The sequence below is a fragment of the Pipistrellus hanaki genome, assembly GCF_964339955.1.
Source record: "Pipistrellus hanaki genome assembly, chromosome: 5".
Lineage (NCBI taxonomy): Eukaryota > Metazoa > Chordata > Mammalia > Chiroptera > Vespertilionidae > Pipistrellus > Pipistrellus hanaki.
In genome coordinates, this window is record NC_140507.1 from 44,769,908 (window position 1) to 44,789,025 (window position 19,118).

At 36.9% G+C, this 19,118-nt stretch overlaps 2 protein-coding genes and 1 long non-coding RNA gene across 4 annotated transcripts in view; 1 reads left to right on the plus strand and 2 right to left on the minus strand.

Moving 5' to 3' along the window:
* The window catches only part of LOC311622851, a 141,491-nt gene extending 137,672 nt beyond the window's left edge, over positions 1 to 3,819 (minus strand). The window contains exon 1 of the long non-coding RNA XR_014795039.1: positions 3,778 to 3,819. This is a non-coding gene — a long non-coding RNA (uncharacterized lncRNA). The remainder of the gene's footprint in view (positions 1 to 3,777) is intronic.
* A 3,987-nt stretch (positions 3,820 to 7,806) lies between these two features.
* SCOC (short coiled-coil protein) lies at positions 7,807 to 13,454 on the plus strand (the record flags this gene model as incomplete). The annotated part of the gene is made up of 4 exons (XM_084884279.1): positions 7,807 to 7,975; positions 9,792 to 9,863; positions 10,227 to 10,310; positions 11,683 to 13,454. 4 exons carry the CDS (start codon positions 7,807 to 7,809, stop codon positions 11,823 to 11,825), a joined length of 468 nt encoding a protein of 155 aa, XP_084740405.1. The 3' UTR covers positions 11,826 to 13,454.
* Positions 13,455 to 16,229: 2,775 nt separating this feature from the next.
* Positions 16,230 to 19,118, minus strand: part of CLGN (calmegin) — a 37,469-nt gene continuing 34,580 nt past the window's right edge. For both annotated transcript variants that reach the window (XM_084884250.1, XM_084884252.1), the window contains 2 exons: positions 18,728 to 18,828; positions 16,230 to 16,767 (listed from right to left, as the gene is read on the minus strand). In XM_084884250.1, coding sequence (XP_084740376.1) covers positions 16,687 to 16,767; positions 18,728 to 18,828 — 182 coding nt within the window. In that variant the 3' untranslated portion in view covers positions 16,230 to 16,686. The remainder of the gene's footprint in view (positions 16,768 to 18,727; positions 18,829 to 19,118) is intronic.

Genomic DNA, 19,118 nt, shown 5'->3' on the forward strand with positions numbered 1-19,118 from the left:
GCAAAAATTAATATAAGACACTGTCCTATTTTAAGGGAAACGGTATTTATATGATAATTTTTTTCCTTAAAAATAAGAGTAACATTAGTTTTTCTAGTATGTGGAAGTAAAAGATGAATCCTAACATGAGTGCTGATTTTGAGAGGCATGTGAAAATACCAGTGCTAAGATTAGGGCCATGTATCAAAACGTCACCACTGCCTTTTGCAACTTTAGTGATGCATGCACAAAGTGGTCTTAGAAAAGTAAGGTGCAGAAGGTGGCAAATTTAGTTATAAGATACACAAGGCACAGAGGAGGGCAGCAGGGGAGACAGGGCATGCACTGTAAGCGCCAGCTTTCAGTACAGACACAGCTTATCTTAATTTAATTTTTATTTGGAAACAATCTCAACTACTGAAAATTTGCAAATACTGTACATCAAGAAGGGTTCTTTTTTATATTCCTGAATAGTTAAGAGTTAGTTGCCGCCAGGACCGGTTTGGCTCAGTGGATAGAGCGTCGGCCTGCGGACTGAAAGGTCCCAGGTTTGATTCTGGTCAAGGGCATGTACCTTGGTTGCGGGCACATCCCCAGTTGGGGGTGTGCAAGAGGCAGCTGGTCGATGTTTCTCTCTCATCGGCGTTTCTAACTCTCTGTCCCTCTCAATTCCTCTCTGTGTAAAATCAATAAAATATATATTTTTTTAAAAAGTTAGTTGCCTCACCCCTGGATGCTTTAGTGCACATTTCCTACAAACAAGGGTTTTTCTCCTTCACAATCACAATACATCCGAGAAAATCAGGAAAATGACATTCATACATCACTATCATCTAATTTTCAAAGCACACTGAAGTTTCACTGCTTGCCTAGACAATGTCCACTAGGGCAAAAGCACCTGGTTCAGAACATACATTGCATGTACTTGTCATGTGGCCTTAGCCTCCTTCAGCTGTGTCAATTCCTCAATCCTTACTTGCCTTCCATGACTTTGATGCTTTTAAACATCATAGGGTGGTTATTTTTTAAAATATTTCTCAATACTTTGGCAAGACTATCACAGAAGTGATACTATGTTCTCATTACATCATATTAGTGGTATATAATCTCTGTGTATCTCTTCACTAGTGAGGTTAACTTTGATGCCTCGATTATGGTGGTGTCTTACCCCTATTTCTTTTAATAATTAGCAAGTATTTGGTTTGGCAACTAACTCTTAATTACTCAGGAATATAAAAAAGAACCCTTCTTGATGTACAGTATTTGAAAATTTTCAGAAGTTGAGATTGTTTCCAAATAAAAATTAAATTAAGATAAGCTGTGCCTGTGCTGAAAGCTGGTGCTTACAGTGCATGTCTTGTCTCCCCTGTTAACCCTCCCTCTGTGCTTTGTGTGTCCTATAACTAAATTTGCCACCTTCTGCACCTTATTTTTTTAAGACCACTTTGTGCATGGATCACTAAGGCTGCAAAAGGCAGTGGTGACGTTTTGATACATGGCCCTAATCTTAGCACTGGTATTTTCACATGTCTCTCAAAATCAGCACATCTTCCACACTATTAGAACTTATTTTGAATCAATTTTGCCACTAGAGGTCAGCAGTGTTCCACCTCAAAGAGAATATATAAATGTAAGGAAGTCATTAGCAGTTCCCTATCTGTGCCCTTAAATGACATTCATGGTATCTTTGTCTTAATACCTCCTGACAGTTGTCAGACATATGCTATGAGGTGACATCAGTCGTCATTCTAGGTGATGTTCCACGTGCGCCTCATGTTGTGGAAGGGTGAAGAGCCACGACTGTAACCAAGAAGAAAACTGCTTCTCACTGGGATGTGATGAGGGGCCGTACGATAATTTGATAGAAAGTAGTGTGAGCTCTGAGAAGGAAAGACACTGTGGAAATCCAGTGTCATCCTCTAACATAGCTCAGACACTGCCTTTTCTAAAGACAGAAAAAGTAAGGACCCAGAGCAGAACATTCGTTCAACCAATATTTCAGTGCACACATGTAGTTGGCAATGAGGCTACGCTAATGAAGATCAGTTGGTGCCCCCAAGGAACTTAAGGAATCAGGCATTCATGAAATCCTAGCGGGCTAACTTGTTAGCTAGTAAGTAGTGTAAAATTTCAGATGCTGACACATCCTGACAGAACTCTCCCAAGTTGATTATTTTAAGTATAAGTGGTTACCAGGGAAACAGAAAACGATGAAGATTATGCTTGTGTATTGAAAGTAAGATAACTCATGAGCAGCGTAGCATTTTAGAGCCCTGCTAACAAATCATGTGCATTCTTTCATAGAATATTAGTTATCACTGTAACTGATTCCTAATGCCCTTTAAGTAATCACTTTGTCTTTTTAAAACAGAACTCCTTTTATGCTCCAAGAGCCCAATGATTAGTTTTGATTTTAAAGCAGATTACTTTAGAATAATTTAGTAGAAGATGTACCTAGCTGACATAATTGATAATGGCAGATTGATATATAGAGATTCAGAGAAAGCCCACACTATAGAAGCTGGAATGGAGCAAAGAAAACTCACTCAGGAGAGCCTTCAGAACCTGTGGCGGGCATGGTGCCAAGAGCACAATGGTAAAAATCAAACAAACAAAAACAAACAAACAAACAAACAAACACAACCAAACCATCAAGGGTTCACTCTTAAATATGGGGAACCATCGACTACAACTCATTGGTATTGTTATCTGATAAATTCCTCGGTGTTATTTTATACAATATTAGAGAAGCAGAATGAACTCTATTCCAAACCCTCATCTGAGGAAACAGGGGTCTATAGTAAAGTGACTCATCCCCCCCAGCTGTGTCATCAATTTCAAATACACTACACTATGTAGCTCATAATAAACACTAAAATAAATTTTCTAACCAGCAAATATACACGAAGAATTGAATGAACAAATACAGATTAAAACCCAGAATTGGAACCCAGATTTCCTCCTTTTCAAACCAATGCTTATTGCTTTTTTGATAGATCAGGACTTTTCAAACCAGTTATTTGCACACCAACGTCATAGTTTTTGCTACATTAAACTAACCATTTAAGTATTATTTTTTAACTTGGCTTTGTTCTAGGCAAAGCATCTGCAAATTGAGAGTGGTTGTACTCATATTTTTAATACAATAAAACATGTAGTAGCCAGGCCAGCATGTCTCAGTAGTTGAGCATCAACCTATGAACCAGGAGGTCACAGTTCAATTACCAGTCAGTGCACATAACTGGGCTGCAGGCTCCATCCTCAGTAGGGAGTATGCAGGAGGCAGGCGATCAATGATTTCTCTCATCATTGATGTTTTTACCTCTCTTTCCCTCTCCCTTCCTGTGTGAAATCAATAAAAACATATTTTAAAAAATATTCAGCTATTGTAACTATTTTTAAAAGCTCATTTTGTACAACCAGAGGTATGCAGTTTGGGAAGCACTGATTAGACAAGACTATGTCAAGAGAAAAATAAGCATCAAGACTGGATAATCATTCCTAATTATTTTAAATTATGTTGCTAAGTTCAAAGCTTGATTCCATGGAGACCCTAATGTCCTTCTGATTCTCATCTGAGAAACTCTAAAAATACACTGGTAATTTCTTTTTATCTATTTAACAAATGAATGAAAATGATTCCGATCAAATTAGCTAACTATTGGTTATTACCATAAAATTATAATCCTGAGAAAAGTACACACGAACAACCTAATTTGTCAAATAGCAATATGATATACTATTAACTGTGGTATTAGTTAATCAAGTTTCAGCTAGTAGAATATATTCCTTACTCACCAAGTTTGGGACAGCACTCATTCTCCAACGAATTCAATAACCTTTCAAGGGGAAAAAAAGGAAAATATGAGTACTTATTTAGAAATGAAGTGAAACACATTTTGCAAATCAATGAGCTTAAAATATCAGGGAACACACCTGGTTACACTTGAAAGTTATCAAAATGCTTCCATTTAGCATATTTCACTTTAAAATATCCACAGTATGTTTAGAACCCTCTAATTACTAAAGACAAGTTAGAAGTTTTTATGTGCATGATGAGAGCGTGTCAGACTGGAAGATCAAAATCATCTGTAAGTTCCATATTTTATTATAATTTCTTCTTCATAAAACTAATTGCCTTGTAACAACAGTTTTCAGTTTGGAGTTCTTCATTCTCTATGAAAATATTTTAATTTTCTGCTTTTATTTAGATAGTTTGACATTAATAGATGCATATTCCAGATCATATGAATATTCATCATAATCAAATATTTCTATGCAATTTCAGTGGTTTCGATTTGTACTTGTATGTTTTCTCTATTCAAAAGAAGCAAACTTCAGTGCCTATTTTTAAACCATTTTATTGGAAAAAATATAATGCAAGAATGGAACATTGTATAAAATAAATATAAACTTTAATGAATGTTCACTTTGTGATTACTTTGTCAAAATTTCAACTCCCTTTTTATATTCACTTGGGTGTGCCTTTTTTTCTTCTTCACATTTTTGTTATTTCAAGGGCAGGACTTAAGTATCAGCAACATTGTTTTATCCAATTTGCAATATTTTGTGAATGCTCTGTTGCTCTCTAACCTTATGATTATCTTTTTGTATGTTATTTTTTTAGTTTGTTTTAGACTTCCTTTAAATTTTAAATTATCTAACAAGATATATGTTGGGTTCTGGAATTTTAAAAAAGGTGAATGCTCTAAAATAACCATATTCTACTGACTAGCATCCTTTAAATGGTTTTTATCATCCAAGGATACATCCAATATAAACCATAGGATTTTTGTTTGTTTTTTTAAAAAATATGTATTTTAAATATCTTTTTACCTACAGGTTTTCTTTCCATTTTTTCCTCCAGTGCAAATTACTTTCTTTTTTAAAGAAAGGAGCATTGTTTTTTTATTGTTTCATGATTACTTTGCCAAAATTTCAACTCCCTTTTTATATTCACTTGGGTGTGCCTTTTTTCTTCTTCATGATTTTGTTATTTCAAGGGCAGAACTTAAGTATCAGCAACACTGTTTTATTCAATTTGCAATATTTTGTGAATGCTCTATTGCTATTCTATTATGTTGCTTACACTATCTTGTTGTTTTGTTCCATAGCCATATTTTGCTAATGCTATCCAGGAGGTAGAATATATATATATTCTGTATTTTGTGTAAAATTGACATATTGATATTTTGGGGGCTTGATCAGGTCAGGTTGCAATTTCTTTTCTTTTTTTCCTGACAAGACTATTCACAGATAGTGGTGCACCCTTCTTCCATCAGAAAGTAATCGCTATCTGGTGGGTCCTTTTTGTGATGTTAGTGATATTGGTACTCAGTGTAGAACAGTGTTTCTCAAAGTCGTCTTCATTTCACCCCATCCCCAGATCCTTTTAGACATTATTTTTCTAATCTTCCCCTTCCCCTTATGAAATTGTCTTTTTCCAAACTTGAAGAGCCATCATTTCTTTAAATATACAGGGGTGGGCAATAGTACATTTACAGTTGTTCATGTGGAAAAATGCATGCAGGATATGATTATTATAATAGCTTTATTAACTCAAAAGAATAAAATGTTTTATGTACTCACTTCTTTTCCCACCCTTGCATTTCAGTACCATACTCTCCTCTTTTTTCTGGAACTCTGATTATATAAGTGCTAGATCTTTTTTGTGGTCTTTTATTCCTGAGGTTATGGGGTGTTTTCTCTCTGTTGATTTTTCTCTTTGTTGCTCAGATTGGATGAGTTCTACTGAGGCAGCCTCCAGTCGCTCTTTCCACTTTCTTTTTTAAAAAATATATTTTATTGATTTTTCACAGAGAGGAGGAGAGAGGGATAGAAAGTTAGAAACATCGATGAGAGAGAATCATTGATCAGCTGCCTCTTGCACACCCCCCACTGGAAATGTGCCCGCAACCAAGGCACATGCCCTTGCCCGGATCTTTCAGTCCGCAGGCCGACGATCTATCCACTGAGCCAAACCGGTCCCAGCTCTTTCCACTTTCATCTCCATCCTGTCATTGAGTCTTTGCAGACAGTTTTCTATTTCACTTATTTTATTTTCCAGATATAAAGTTTCCATTTGGTTCTTACTTATAGCTCTATTATGTTGCTTATACTTTCTATTATAACTTCTGTTTCAAGATTTTTAGAGATCACTTGTTCAAGTATTTTTAAATAGCTGCTTAAAATCTTTTCCAGATAATTTCAACATGTGTGTCATCTATTGATAACTTTCATGTGAGTTGAGATTTTTATGCTTCTTCATACATTGAATAACTGTGTGTTGGATCCTGGGTATTTTGACTGTTATCCTTTGAGTCCCTGTGTTTTGTTCCAGTCCTATGAAGGACATTGGTATTTTTGCCTTAGTACAAACTTGAGTTGGTTAGGTTAGGCTGCAAGTTCCAACCCACCTTCTTTGGGCTGTATTTTCAAAGCATTTCACTTTGGAAAGTGTTTGCAGTGCTTTATTTTTACTTAATTTTGACAATTTTAATAAAAATTCAACAAAGTAGGTATTATGATACTCGTAGGTAGGTTTCGATTCAGCCTATCACTAGCTATATGGTATTGAACCTTGATTTTTCTCATCTGTAAAATGGGATTGATAACACCTAGATCATTGGATTGTTTGAGGACTGAATAAAATAACACAAGAAATATGCCTAGAATATTTCAAACCCTAAAGAAATCTTCATTGGTTTTATTACAGAAATATAATACATCATCAGATACACATGTTTTAAGTTACAGGATACACCATGTAACTACCATGTCAATCAAGATATTATAGAACATTTCCATTGCACCAGAAAGTTCCCCCATAATATTTTGAGGTCAACCCTCCATTCATCTTCCACCCCAGGCAACCCCTGTTCTAGCTTCTATCACACTAGATACACTTTGTTTGCTCTAGAACTTTGTATTAATAAAATCATACAGACTGTACATTTTCTGTCTGTCTATTTTCACTCAGCATAAAATAATTTAGATTCTTCTATATCAGCAAACTGCACCCAAAGTAAAAAGCGAAGAAACAGGTAGTCAAAATGTCACCCCTAATATTCAGGAATATGTTACTACCATGTACTCAACATATATTGAAAACCAACAGGATCTGCTTTATGTCAAGGGCCATCTATCTATGAATGGTGTCAAGCCAGATTGCATTACACTCCAAAGCCTGACACAGTGCGTGTGTTACCTTGAGCAAGACATTTGTTTACTATTAAGCTTCGGTTTCTCTCTGTGGGTTGTTGCGAGGATGAATATGGAACAAGGTGAGAGAAAGCGCTATATACCAATGTGCAATGAAGGTATTTTGTCAACTCTAAAATATTATTAAATGGTATTTGGAAGGGTTGCGGAGAGGGACAATCTACTAGAGGTGCATTTAGGAGATTTGCGACTTGGGAAGTGGAAAAAAAAAATATGGAAGAGTCTGCTTTCAGAATTGAGGGACCGCGGCATTGCATTGGCCTTCTTTGTCTGTTATGTCCACGAATGCTCCTTTCTTACATTTGGATTTCTCTCTTGCCCGGCCTTTCCTTTTACCAACCTCCTTCCTGACAGCTGTCAGAGTCTCCCTACCGGATTTGTGACCTCATTTTTCAGGCTCCCGCGGAGACCCGGGAACGCCCCCCGCTGGCGTCGCTTTCCCACGCCTAACTTCCCTTCTGTGCTGTCACTGGCTGTTGCTGGTCCAGGACCCGCCCCCGATGACCTAAATGCTGATTGGATGCCAATGTCCTTTTTTTGTTGTTGTTAAGGCAAAAGGTGGAGCCTGGACCTAGGAGGGCAGACGATTGGGGCGCTGGGCGGCTCATGCGCATGCGTGCCTTCTGGAGTGGGGATTGGCGGGACGGGGCGGGACTCCGGGCTCGGCGCAGGCTCTGTGGGCGGAGCGGGGCGGAGCTGCCGGTGCGATCGCTCCCAGCGTCGGGGCCTGTAGCATCCTCCAGGTACCTACCTCTCCCGGCGCCTGGATCGGCAGGTGAGGGCTCGTGGGCAGCAGAGGGTCTGGCCCGGGCGACTGGAGCTGTGGCCTCGGTCCCGCCGAGGACCCGGCGGCCGGGGCGGGCTGGACTGCGCCTGATGCACGGGGCCCGGGAGGAGCGGCCTGGGGCCTGGGCGTCTGGTGGGCGGCTGGGACCTGGCTCCTTTGCAGAACCAACGCGCAGCCTCTTTTTTCTCATCTTCTCATCGCTGGGCCCAGAGGTTCCTCCGGGCGTGGGGGCGCCCGCGGCCCCCGAAGGAACATCTGCCGCTGCCCTGGAGCCCAGGCCGCTGTCCAGCATCCCCGCCCTCAAATGGGGCCGCGGGGGGGGGGGGGGGCGTGTGGGCGCGGGGGGACCTGGCGCGCCTGCACTTGGCCGCGGCTGCTCTGCCCAGCCCCGGAGGGGAGGTGGGGGGAGAAGAGGCCGAGGCGGGGAGAGGGGGGCAAATGAGCGGCACGGTGAGGGCTGGCGACATCTGTGCAGGCGTTGAAAAGTAGCTCCCGGGTTAGCATCTTCTTGGGTGACCTGTTTTGGAGGGTTCTGTTAAAACCGAGAAAGGGGATACATTCCCGAAGAGCAGGGCTTTTGTTGTGCAGTGCATGGATCCCAGCACTGTGACGTAACTGTGTTAAGAACGTGCTAGGCCATGGTTCCAACCCCATTTCTGCACCTGAACTCCACAGCTCGCTCTCTCTAGTCTGTGCTGTACACACAATATGTACGATTGTATATACAATATACATAACCTTTTCCGCGGGATCTGCCTCCCGTTCAGATCCTTGTTTGGCCAAACAGTCCCTTAATTTGTGAATTTATGTAACCAGAACAAGTCAGAACCTGAACGGACCCAAGCAAACAAACCATGTTCACAGTTGGTGCAGCTTGAAGGGAATGTAATTTATCTTCAGTTGCTTAGTTAGTAGAAATATCAAAGGAATCTGACATCAAGAGTTGCAAAATGTTTGGCAAACTTGAATTAAAGTCATATTAACGTGTCTTCCATTGCATAATGGGAAAGGGGGCTTTATAGTTAGACCTGGGTTCAAATAATTGGTACAGACGTTGGCTCAGAAATCTAAGGCAAGATGCATAAACTTTGAGATGTAGTGTCCACATCTGTAAATCCCAATGTTCTATTGATTTGATGCATTAAAATATGTGAAGCATTTACTATATTAATGCACAATGACATTATTTTAATAGTTTTTCCATAACTGCTAGCATTGATCATTATCTCTCCTCTTCCTCCCCTCATTGAGAGAGAGAGAGAGAGAGAGAGAGAGAGAGAGAGAGAGAGAGAGAGAGAGAAACATTGATGTGAGAAACATCAATTGTTTTCCTCCTATAAGCACCCAGACCAGGGATGGAACAGAAACCTGGGGATGTGTCCTGGTTGGGAACTGAACCTGTGACCCTGCAGTACATGGAACAACACTCTAACCATGAAGCAACACTGGCCAGGGCTGATCATCTTTAAAAATAATAATAATAATAATAATAGATGTACAGTTGTATTTTATTAAGTATTGCTCTGATAACCAAGAAACTCAGCTCTTTCTCTTCTCTTTGTAAACTATTTGTACATAATCCTTTGCTTACTTAGCCATTGGGAAGACTTGGTACCTATAAATTGTGTTATACTTAACTGATTATACATTTGATTAATAAAATGTACATTTTATTAAACACACACACACACACAAAAGAAACAATAAAGCAAGTGAAAGGATCCCACTGGGTGGTATAATTTTCTTTTGAAAAACAAGCTTAAATTTCATTTCTCTGTGTTTATGTTTCTTTTTCTGATTGCAGACCAGTTGCCAAGGATTTTGTATCCAAGGTCCAAAAGTTTGTTACCCAAGATGATGAATGCTGACATGGATGGTATGTTCTTTATTTTCCTTTTGTATAATCCTGGTTTTGTGGGTGCTTTTGCTTTATTAAGTAATGGAAAGAACAGAGAAGGATATTTACAGTTTTGGATTTGGTTAATTTACTTATTTATATCCCTTCTAGTTCTGGGAAGGATTCAAGGCAGCTTCTGTTTCTTAACTGTGAGATATTGGCAAAACACTTTATCTTTACCGTGGTGTCTTCATCTGTAGTGTGGGAATAGAACTTTTTGCTTCATATGTCTCTTGCATAAATCAAGTTAGATAATAAATATAAAACATTTTGCAGATCTTTAAGTGCTACCCACATAATGGTACCTAATGTTAATGGTAAATTTGAACCTTTTTATTACAGCAGTTGATGCTGAAAATCAGGTGGAACTGGAGGAAAAAACACGACTTATTAATCAAGTGTTGGAACTCCAACACACACTTGAAGGTTAGCTTGCATTTTGTAGTTTTCTTGAGTAATATAAATTAATTGAAATTGTAAGCCTTTGTGTTGTTAAATTTTGTTATTATACAGTTTTAAAAAGTAGAAATTTTAAGCCCATTTCAATGGTCTTCCCCCATCAGCTTCTCCCTGGGGCCTGTAGCGTTGACTGGTGATTTTAAAGAACAAATATGCTTCAATAAAGAAGTCAAATAGTGTCCTTAAGCTTCCCTCTTAAAGTCTAACATAATGCTACTTAGTACACGAGAGCTCCTTTTAATAAGGTAACATTGTGGTACTAAGTCTTACTTTTGTAATAAAAGCAGTTTTAACTTCAGAGATTAAAAGGGAATTGATCTGAGTTTTTCATTTTCTAAATGTCTTACATAAAATTAATACTAACACTGAAACATCTTTTGGTTTTCAATTAAATTAAGAAGTTGAGTTTTGGGGTTCTTTGTGGCTGTGTGTGTGTGTGTTTTGCCACCTGAGTGAGCAGATCATGTCACTCTAGTGGCTTCCTGTGTCACTATTAATAAAAGCCAAGTTATTCTCTGGAAGTCTATTACTTCCTGCCTTTCAGAGCCATGTCATACACAGGGCCTCTTACATTATACCCTAGATACTCTGCCCCTCAGACCCCCCACTGTTCTTTCTGTGCTTCCACTCGGGGTCCTAGCAGTTGCTGTTCCCCTCTGCTTTTTCCCATAGTTATTTTAGGCTCATTCTCTCAATTTAGGTTTGTGGTCAAATTGCCTTGATCAAAATAGCTGTCCCTGACTATACTGTGTAAAAGGGCTACTTTCCTTTTGCTTTCGGTGACCTTTGCTCTTCTTGCTTTTTCTCCTGACCCCCATTAGGGCCCCCTAAATGCACATTAAAACGTAAGCTCTGTGAGGGCAAAGACCTTTGTTTTTTCTTATTGTTGCCTCTGGAACAATGAGTGCCAGGCTTTAGCGGGCACCCAGGAATTAGTTGTTAAAGGAATGAATGTTAGTGATGTTTTATTTGATCGTCAAGAACTACATCTTTTGAATTTTTTGCTAATGTAAAAATACAAAATGTTCAATTGCTTGGAAACCAGCTTTCTGTATCCAATATATAAATTCAGTTATGTTCACCTACCACATTTTAAAAACTATTTTAGGTATTAGTCAACATACATGCTATTTACAAAGAATAACATTTAGTCTACTGTGAAATCTCATTTTAGGGATTTTGGCTATTTGCACTCTGTTTACTTTAACATCTCAAGTAATCTCAATTTTAAAATAGAAAATTTAAGGACTGTGTTCTCTCAAGAATGACTCGAGCATTTTATACAATGGAAACATTGCCATCATGTTATCAATAATGGGCTTTTTTATTTTTAATATAGACCTCTCTGCAAGGGTAGATGCAGTGAAGGAAGAAAATCTGAAGCTAAAATCAGAAAACCAAGTTCTTGGACAATATATAGAAAACCTCATGTCAGCTTCTAGTGTTTTTCAAACAACTGATACGAAAAGCAAAAGAAAGTAAGAGATCTATATCCTTTCTCTGTTACGGATTGCTGCTGATCTTTTTTTTAAAAAAAACTTGGATAGATTCCAGAAGTTATAGTACTTTTGTTTGTGGCTTCATTGAATATTTATGAAGATAATGTCAGATCTAGGCAAAATTAAGAGCATAACCGACTTCCGTGAGTTTGTGTATTATGTTAGTCTATGAAAACATGAAAATGTAGAGACTTTATAATTAGAAATGCATATATTTATGAAACTTGATGTCTTATCAAATTTAGATTCAGCACTGTCTTTTATTATATAGTAGTAGGAGATACAAGAAAATAACCATGTTGTGAAAAGTGACCAAAATCATGTTCTGAATGCACAGCTTTATGTACCCTGTCTACCATCTTGTGCCTCTTCTTCATTTGCTTCTTCCTTCCCATTTCCCTTATCCTGAAGGAAAAACTGGTTTCACATTTGTAAGAGCAATCTTAGTAGTTAATCATTGATGAGAGTAACCTGAACAGTATTGTTGAAACTTAACCAAAAGTTAGGGGTTGTTAGTTATTATACAGCCACCCGCCCACATAATGGATGTTTCAGTCCATGGCAGACTGAAGATACAACAGGTAGAATACTATGTAGCCTCGGTGTGGGTAGTGGGCTGGATCATCTAGGTTTGTGTAAGTGCACCCTGTGGCGCTTGCACAACAAAATTCCCCAGTGATGCTTTTCTCAGAACGTATCCCTGTGATTAAGCAGTGCATGACTGTATTTAATACTGAGATTTAGGTAGGATTGTTGGTTTTCTTTAATCATTTGAAAACAGAAGCTATAAAAATGAAGTGGGGGTTTTTCCTTGAAGCTGAATTGGCAAGTTGGAAAATTTTGTGATTGAAAACTTCCTTTTACACAAAATAATTTGAAATCTGAAAAGATGAGCTTTGGTTGTACGGATGTTTGAAATACAAAAATTTTGAGGAAAAATAGAAATAGGATGGAAAAAAGTACTTAGTAAATAGTAATAATCAACTCCACATGTTTTTACTCCAGATTTGTGTTATCTCTGGCACAGATTAGATCTTTTGGGGAATATATATGAAAGTGGATTAAGTTTGACTCACCTATGTAAACCACATCTACAATAGTTACAAAGAGTTTGGTCTCAAAGTATATTTATAGTATCTAGAAGATCAATTTTTGCAAAATCTTTTGAGCGTATTAGTATCAGAATCATGAATAAAATGGGAGTTTTCATGTAAACTAATTGATAATATTCTCAGTATTTTATCTCACTATTTCTCCCAGAGTTTTCTGTAAGCCCAGCTACTTAGTATGCAGAGTTTTAATCATTCCTTAACAGTTTTTTAAAATTTAGTTTGTAGATTCCATTTGCTAAGGAAATTAATATAAAATATTAAAATATAGGAAAAGAGATTCATTAATATAAATTATAGTTACTAGATTTGGGTTACTTTTAATCATGGAATAATCTTATGTTTGTATTTGTGTACGATTCAATGAATGACTTTAGCTATATGATTATACTGGTATATAATCATTCTGCAAAAAATTTTGCATCCCTTTTGTTACCTAACTTACAAGTGTTTAAAATTGTGTTGCAGTTTTGCTTTACTGTTTAATAAAAGACTGTTTCAGAGATTGTGTGTGTTAGTTTTTTGTTTGTTTGTGGAGAGATTGTGTGTGTTTTGATTTGGTTGCCTAAGTAACTGGGTGGTGTAGTGATTTATCCAGGGTTGTTCAAAACCACAGGGTAAGTAGCGTATCTTCCTTAAGTAGTAGTTCCTGGATGTGTAGGGGAATAATTTCATTAAATAAATGTTATAGGATATTATTCATTAATTTTTAAAATAAAAGGAATTTGAAGAAGGATCCAAGATTTTCAGCATAGTATTTTTTTAAGTTAGGCTAATCTTCCACAAAAAGATGTGATTGAGTGATAAATAATATAAAATAATAAAGAAATTTCCCTCCCAACTAATGGTCTGAGGTGAGTGCTGCAAGTGGCAGAAACTGAAGGTGGCTCTGGCATTTTTAACCATGACTTCCAAGTCACACTGATTACCACCATTCTAATTTGCAGAAAAAGTGCATGGGGCAAGTTGCAAAGTTTTGAGAAAGGCTACTATGCTGCTAACATGTCTTCCTAGAGACATAATCAATGGTGGCAAGGCTATCTTTAAAAAATACAAGAAAAAGGAAGCTACATTAGCCTGGTCAAGTTAAAAAGTCTCTTAAAAGGCTAACTAAAATAAAAGCAAAAATCTTTTTGTTAGAGAAAGGACAAAATGTAAGTCATCTTCAAGTCAGATTGGGGTGGTAAAAGGAAAAAAGCCATTTGGGGATTAAGGAAGACTATGTCTGTCTACTGCATGGATCTAGTATACATTGATGAGAGTATTGGTTAAACCTGTCAGCTATGGTACATTCCCAGAGGGCACATCCACAGAAGTAGCAATGAGTTGACAAAACTGGTTGCTCATATTTTTACCACTGGGAGCTCTTGGAGTTTAACAAAATGTTAAAGCAAATCTGCAACCAAGGAAGTAAAAACAAAAACAAAAACAAAAAAACCTTTAATAATCTTTAGAAAAAAATGTTTACATGTAAGATACCTATCAGATAAGAAGGTTTCATAATAAAGGATTTGTCTTCTGAAGTAGTTTCAGAAACATTCTCATCTGGAATCATTCAATATGTCCAGTTCTTTTGGACATTCCAAATACAAAGCAAGAAAAGAGGTCCTTGCAAGATGTGTTCATTTATTATTAAATCTATACAAAGTACGGTTAACTATATATTAAGATTGCCAGCACCAATTTATGCAAGTTCAGAACACACCAATGGAATAAAGAAGGTATTTTCATTTTCAGTTCACTCCCTAAAATAAGAAGACTATGTTCAGCTTCCTTTAGTAAAAGGAGAAGCTAATGACTCATTTTCCTAGGCATGCTCTCTACATGCACTACTGGTGAGGAGGGTACATGGGAACTTAGTTGGTGCTTGTCCAAAGATGGGGTGTGTATATCCATGAAGGAATCTACAATAGTACCCAATTAGTATAAAGTTTTTAGATAGTATTAAAATAGTTTTGTGGTCTCAAAGATTTAGATCACCTTCCAAAGGGTAGAACCTGTTGCCCAAACATAAAAAGTTCTTAAAATATTTTAACAACTCAGCTCCATTATAATATCACTAGAGGCCCGGTGTATGAAAATTCATGCTCTAGGTGGGGGGTACCTCAGCCCAGCCTGCCCCCTCTCACAGTCCAGGAGCCCTCAAGGGCAGGAGGTGAAATGGCGATCAGGCAAAGGCAATGCCCAATCACACCTCTGCTGCTGCCACTGCCAGCAGCTCAAGCCTCGGCCATCCCTGGTTACCTGAGCCTTGGGCAGCCCTGGGTAGCTGGGCAGCAGCCATCTGAGGCTTGCCTGTGCCTCAGGCTGGCCCTGGGCGGCTGGGGAGCCACTATCCGAGGCTTGCCTATGCTTTGAGACAGCCCTAGGGGGTTAAGGGGACTAGGGGACTCCGGAGGCAGGTGCACAGAGTGGCTGGGCCTGCCCTGCCCGGGTGGGACTGAGGAGTCTGGGCACTACTATCTTTGAGGGCATGGCATTCAATTAGCATATTCCCTCCTTATTGGCTGTGGGCACTGCCATCTTTAAGGGTGAGGCAGTCAATTAGCATATCCCCTTCTTATTGGCCGTGGACACCACCATCTTTGAGGGTGGGGCAATCAATTGCATATTCCCTCCTTATTGGCTGTGGGCACCACCATATTTGTGATGGTGTGAGGGTCAATTAACATATTCCCTCTTTATTAGATAGGATTCTATGACTTTTGGTAATTACTGTAGTTTAAAAAGAGAAGAAGTAGTAATAGTTGCTTCTATCCACCTTAGAGGTAGCTTTGAAGCTAGATGAACAGATTTAAATTTGTCAGGAAAAAAAGCAAGACAGAAATATAAAGCACATCTATTAGCCATTAGAATTTCTTAATGCACAGAAAATTAATTTAAAGCCTCCCAATAATAGCTCACCTATTAAAAAGGATATAAAAAATGGATATAAATTAAAGAAGAAAAATATTTAAATTCTATTTTGAGAGCAGTGTACACATAAGCAATTTTATAAATAGGGTACAACATTCTGGCATAAAGCATCTATAAAAGTGTGGGGGAAAAATCTATTGTTTCGATGAATCAATTATCTTTGTATTCAAATCTAAATTGTGCTGCACTACTGACCAGTAAGTCTGTGAATGACACTTAGACATTTCTGTTTTGTTAACCTGTTGGCCATCAAAGCACCACTTTAAAGAAATCTGTAATTTACTAGTAAGTGAACGAACCACAACTATAATTTGACACAAACTAGGTAAATGTGGGTCACACACAACACTATCAAATGTTAATAGACTTAAACAACCATAGAGAAACTTTATTGCATTTAGCTCTGTACACCAGAACAGCTCCTTTATATTGTAGAACTACCAGATATATTGTAGTGTAGCCATTCAAGAGGAAATTCCAATAACTGATTTTTCCAAAAGCATGAAAGCTGCTGCATATTATTTTGCTCTGTACAAACCAAAACTTTCTCCAAACTATTAAAACTGTGTAACTTTTAATGATATTAATCTCTTAAATCAGATATATAACTTGCCACTTTTCTCTTGTTCTGAATTCAAAGACCAGGTAACTTCAAAGTTTCTGTTTTTTTCCTGAAAAGACTATAATGGATGTCTGAAATTATATGTAACATTACTAGATATTAAAAACAGGATGTGCAGACTGATTCAAGTTCAGTTCTGGCACACTGATTTTAGAATGCCACATTTCTCTCAGGAATTAAAAATACTTGAATAGTGTTTACTCCTTCCGTACTCTTCTTTTGCGTACTGACTTCACTGGCCCATCTCCAGATCCTGTGCTCTCATCTGCTTCCTTCATCTAGAAAAAATTAATCATAAAAATGTTTATTTTTATACTATATGTTAACTAGTAGGTGGTAGTAAATAATATATTTCTTATTCTCTAAAATATGTTCTAAAAATAAAATACTATCTTACACTAGTATATATTCCTTTACTTCATGCAGTTGACCAAAAATGTGTATATAAATTGATGTTTTAATTTATTCACCTTTTGGCACGATTACATTTTTAGAATAATTCTGCTTATTAAATATGCATCTGACAAGGAATACTGCTAACAGCTCAATTCACAATTTTATATTATAATTTAGGACTTAATGTCATAATTAATTAAAGGTTATGACATTTTCATTGGCAGATATTAAGCACTAACTTCATCACAGTATTTCTGTAAGTAATGAATTGCTGAGTGGTTTTACAGAATTCCTGGCATATAGTACTTTGAGATCAAGGAGACGGGAAAGATAAATACCAAATTTATGGTTTGTTTTTTTTCTTTTTTTTAATTCTTATCCTTCTAGAATAAGTATTTGCACATAAATTAAACTTGTGTAACAATATAAAATAATGGAGTTTTAGATATTATACAAAAGAGTTTAAATTATTTTTGAAGGTTATAATATACAAAAAGTGGCTCATTTTTGCTCACTGACAAATGTATATGAGAAGACTAAATGACTGGAAGATGGACTTTAGATATTGTAAAGGTACATAAAATATTATGTGAAGCAAAATGTAACTAGAGGGGGGACAGAAAAAGTTTAACCAAAGAACAGATATATATATATATATATATATATATATATATATATATATATATATATATATATATATATATATATAGCTCATTGACACAGACAGTGGTGTGATAAAGGCCTGGGGTGGAGTGGAGGGAGGAGAAGGGGAGAAAATGGGGGACATCTGTAATAGTGTCAACAATAAAAAATGTAACTAGAATATATATGCACATGAATGATTGTATTATTTAGTGAATGACAGGTGGAACGATGACTTTAAAACTCTATTCTGGAAGAAATTATCTCCACCCAACTAGGATATTCATCCTCGATAATGATCTCCAAACCCCTTTAAAACCTCACAAAGCAGTTAAGACCAGTACCAAGGTATGTGTACTGAATAAGCTTTAAAAAACAGTTACAATAAAGCAAGTTTATTTGGGATATTTCTTCAAATGGACAAAATTGGAAGTTTATTTCATAATATACTGTCACCCTATCTAACGCTAAGTAGTAAGAGTTGTGACTCTGGGGCAAGATTGTGCAGCTCTTCAAGGGCTGAAGAAGTATAGAAAACGGCCTTCGGTATGGGCTAGATAGAAAAAAAAAAGAAAAGTCTCTGGTTCTGATTATACCTGGATGGTTCTGATTCCATAATAACTGACTTAAAAAGCATACTGTAGAAAGTTCTATTTCATATCAGGATATAAAAAGGGGTACGAACCATCAAGATAATGGGGAAACTAGTTTACTAAAGGTTTGAGAAAAGCACCATGTCAGGCAGATAGTGCTCAACTGTCCAATCAATGAGTGAAATATTTCAGAATGTGGGATGTAAATTATTGAATCAATTAGCATGTGTATACAATGACTGTTAAGAAAATTGTGATAAACACAATTACCTTTTAAATATTCAAATGGCCTTTTTATTACACCTTTCAACAGAATACTTTAATGACGAAGTTGTAATATTTTATAGATGCAGTCCTCTCTATATACTTTATAAACCATGGGCTGGCTTTATTCTATTTCATTAGGCATTAAGATGATATCATTATAGTATTTTCCTGTTTAATGGACATATTTAAAAAACATTATGGAAGCTCTTATGAAAGCTGACAGGAAAATGGCAAAAAAAAAAAAAATCCTTTACAGAACAGATTTCTCCTTTTATTGACATAAACATTTGGCTAATGATCATACATAGAAACTGGTTTATTTTCTGTTAGAGCTGCTCACCTCATCCTCCGATCCAGACTTATTTGGCTTACTACCTTCTTCCCGTCCTTCTATTATTTCAATTTCTCCTTCACTCTTTTCCTCAGGTTCACCTTCTTCTTCTGGAATACAGATTTTATTAAAGGCAAAGGCTTGATAAATTAGAATTTTGCTACTGAAAAGCAATTAATACAATAAGGGGGTTTATTTAAATCCCAATATTTAAAAACAATTTCTTTTACTAGAAAATTTTTAAATAACTAAAAATACTAATTATTATACTACATTTTATAAATAATTATATTTGAAGGGACAGGTTTAAAGAATTCTTAAGCAGTCAGTCTGTGTGTAATATGAAAACCAAAGAAACTCTGTTTATATATGTATATATACATTTATAAACATATGGATG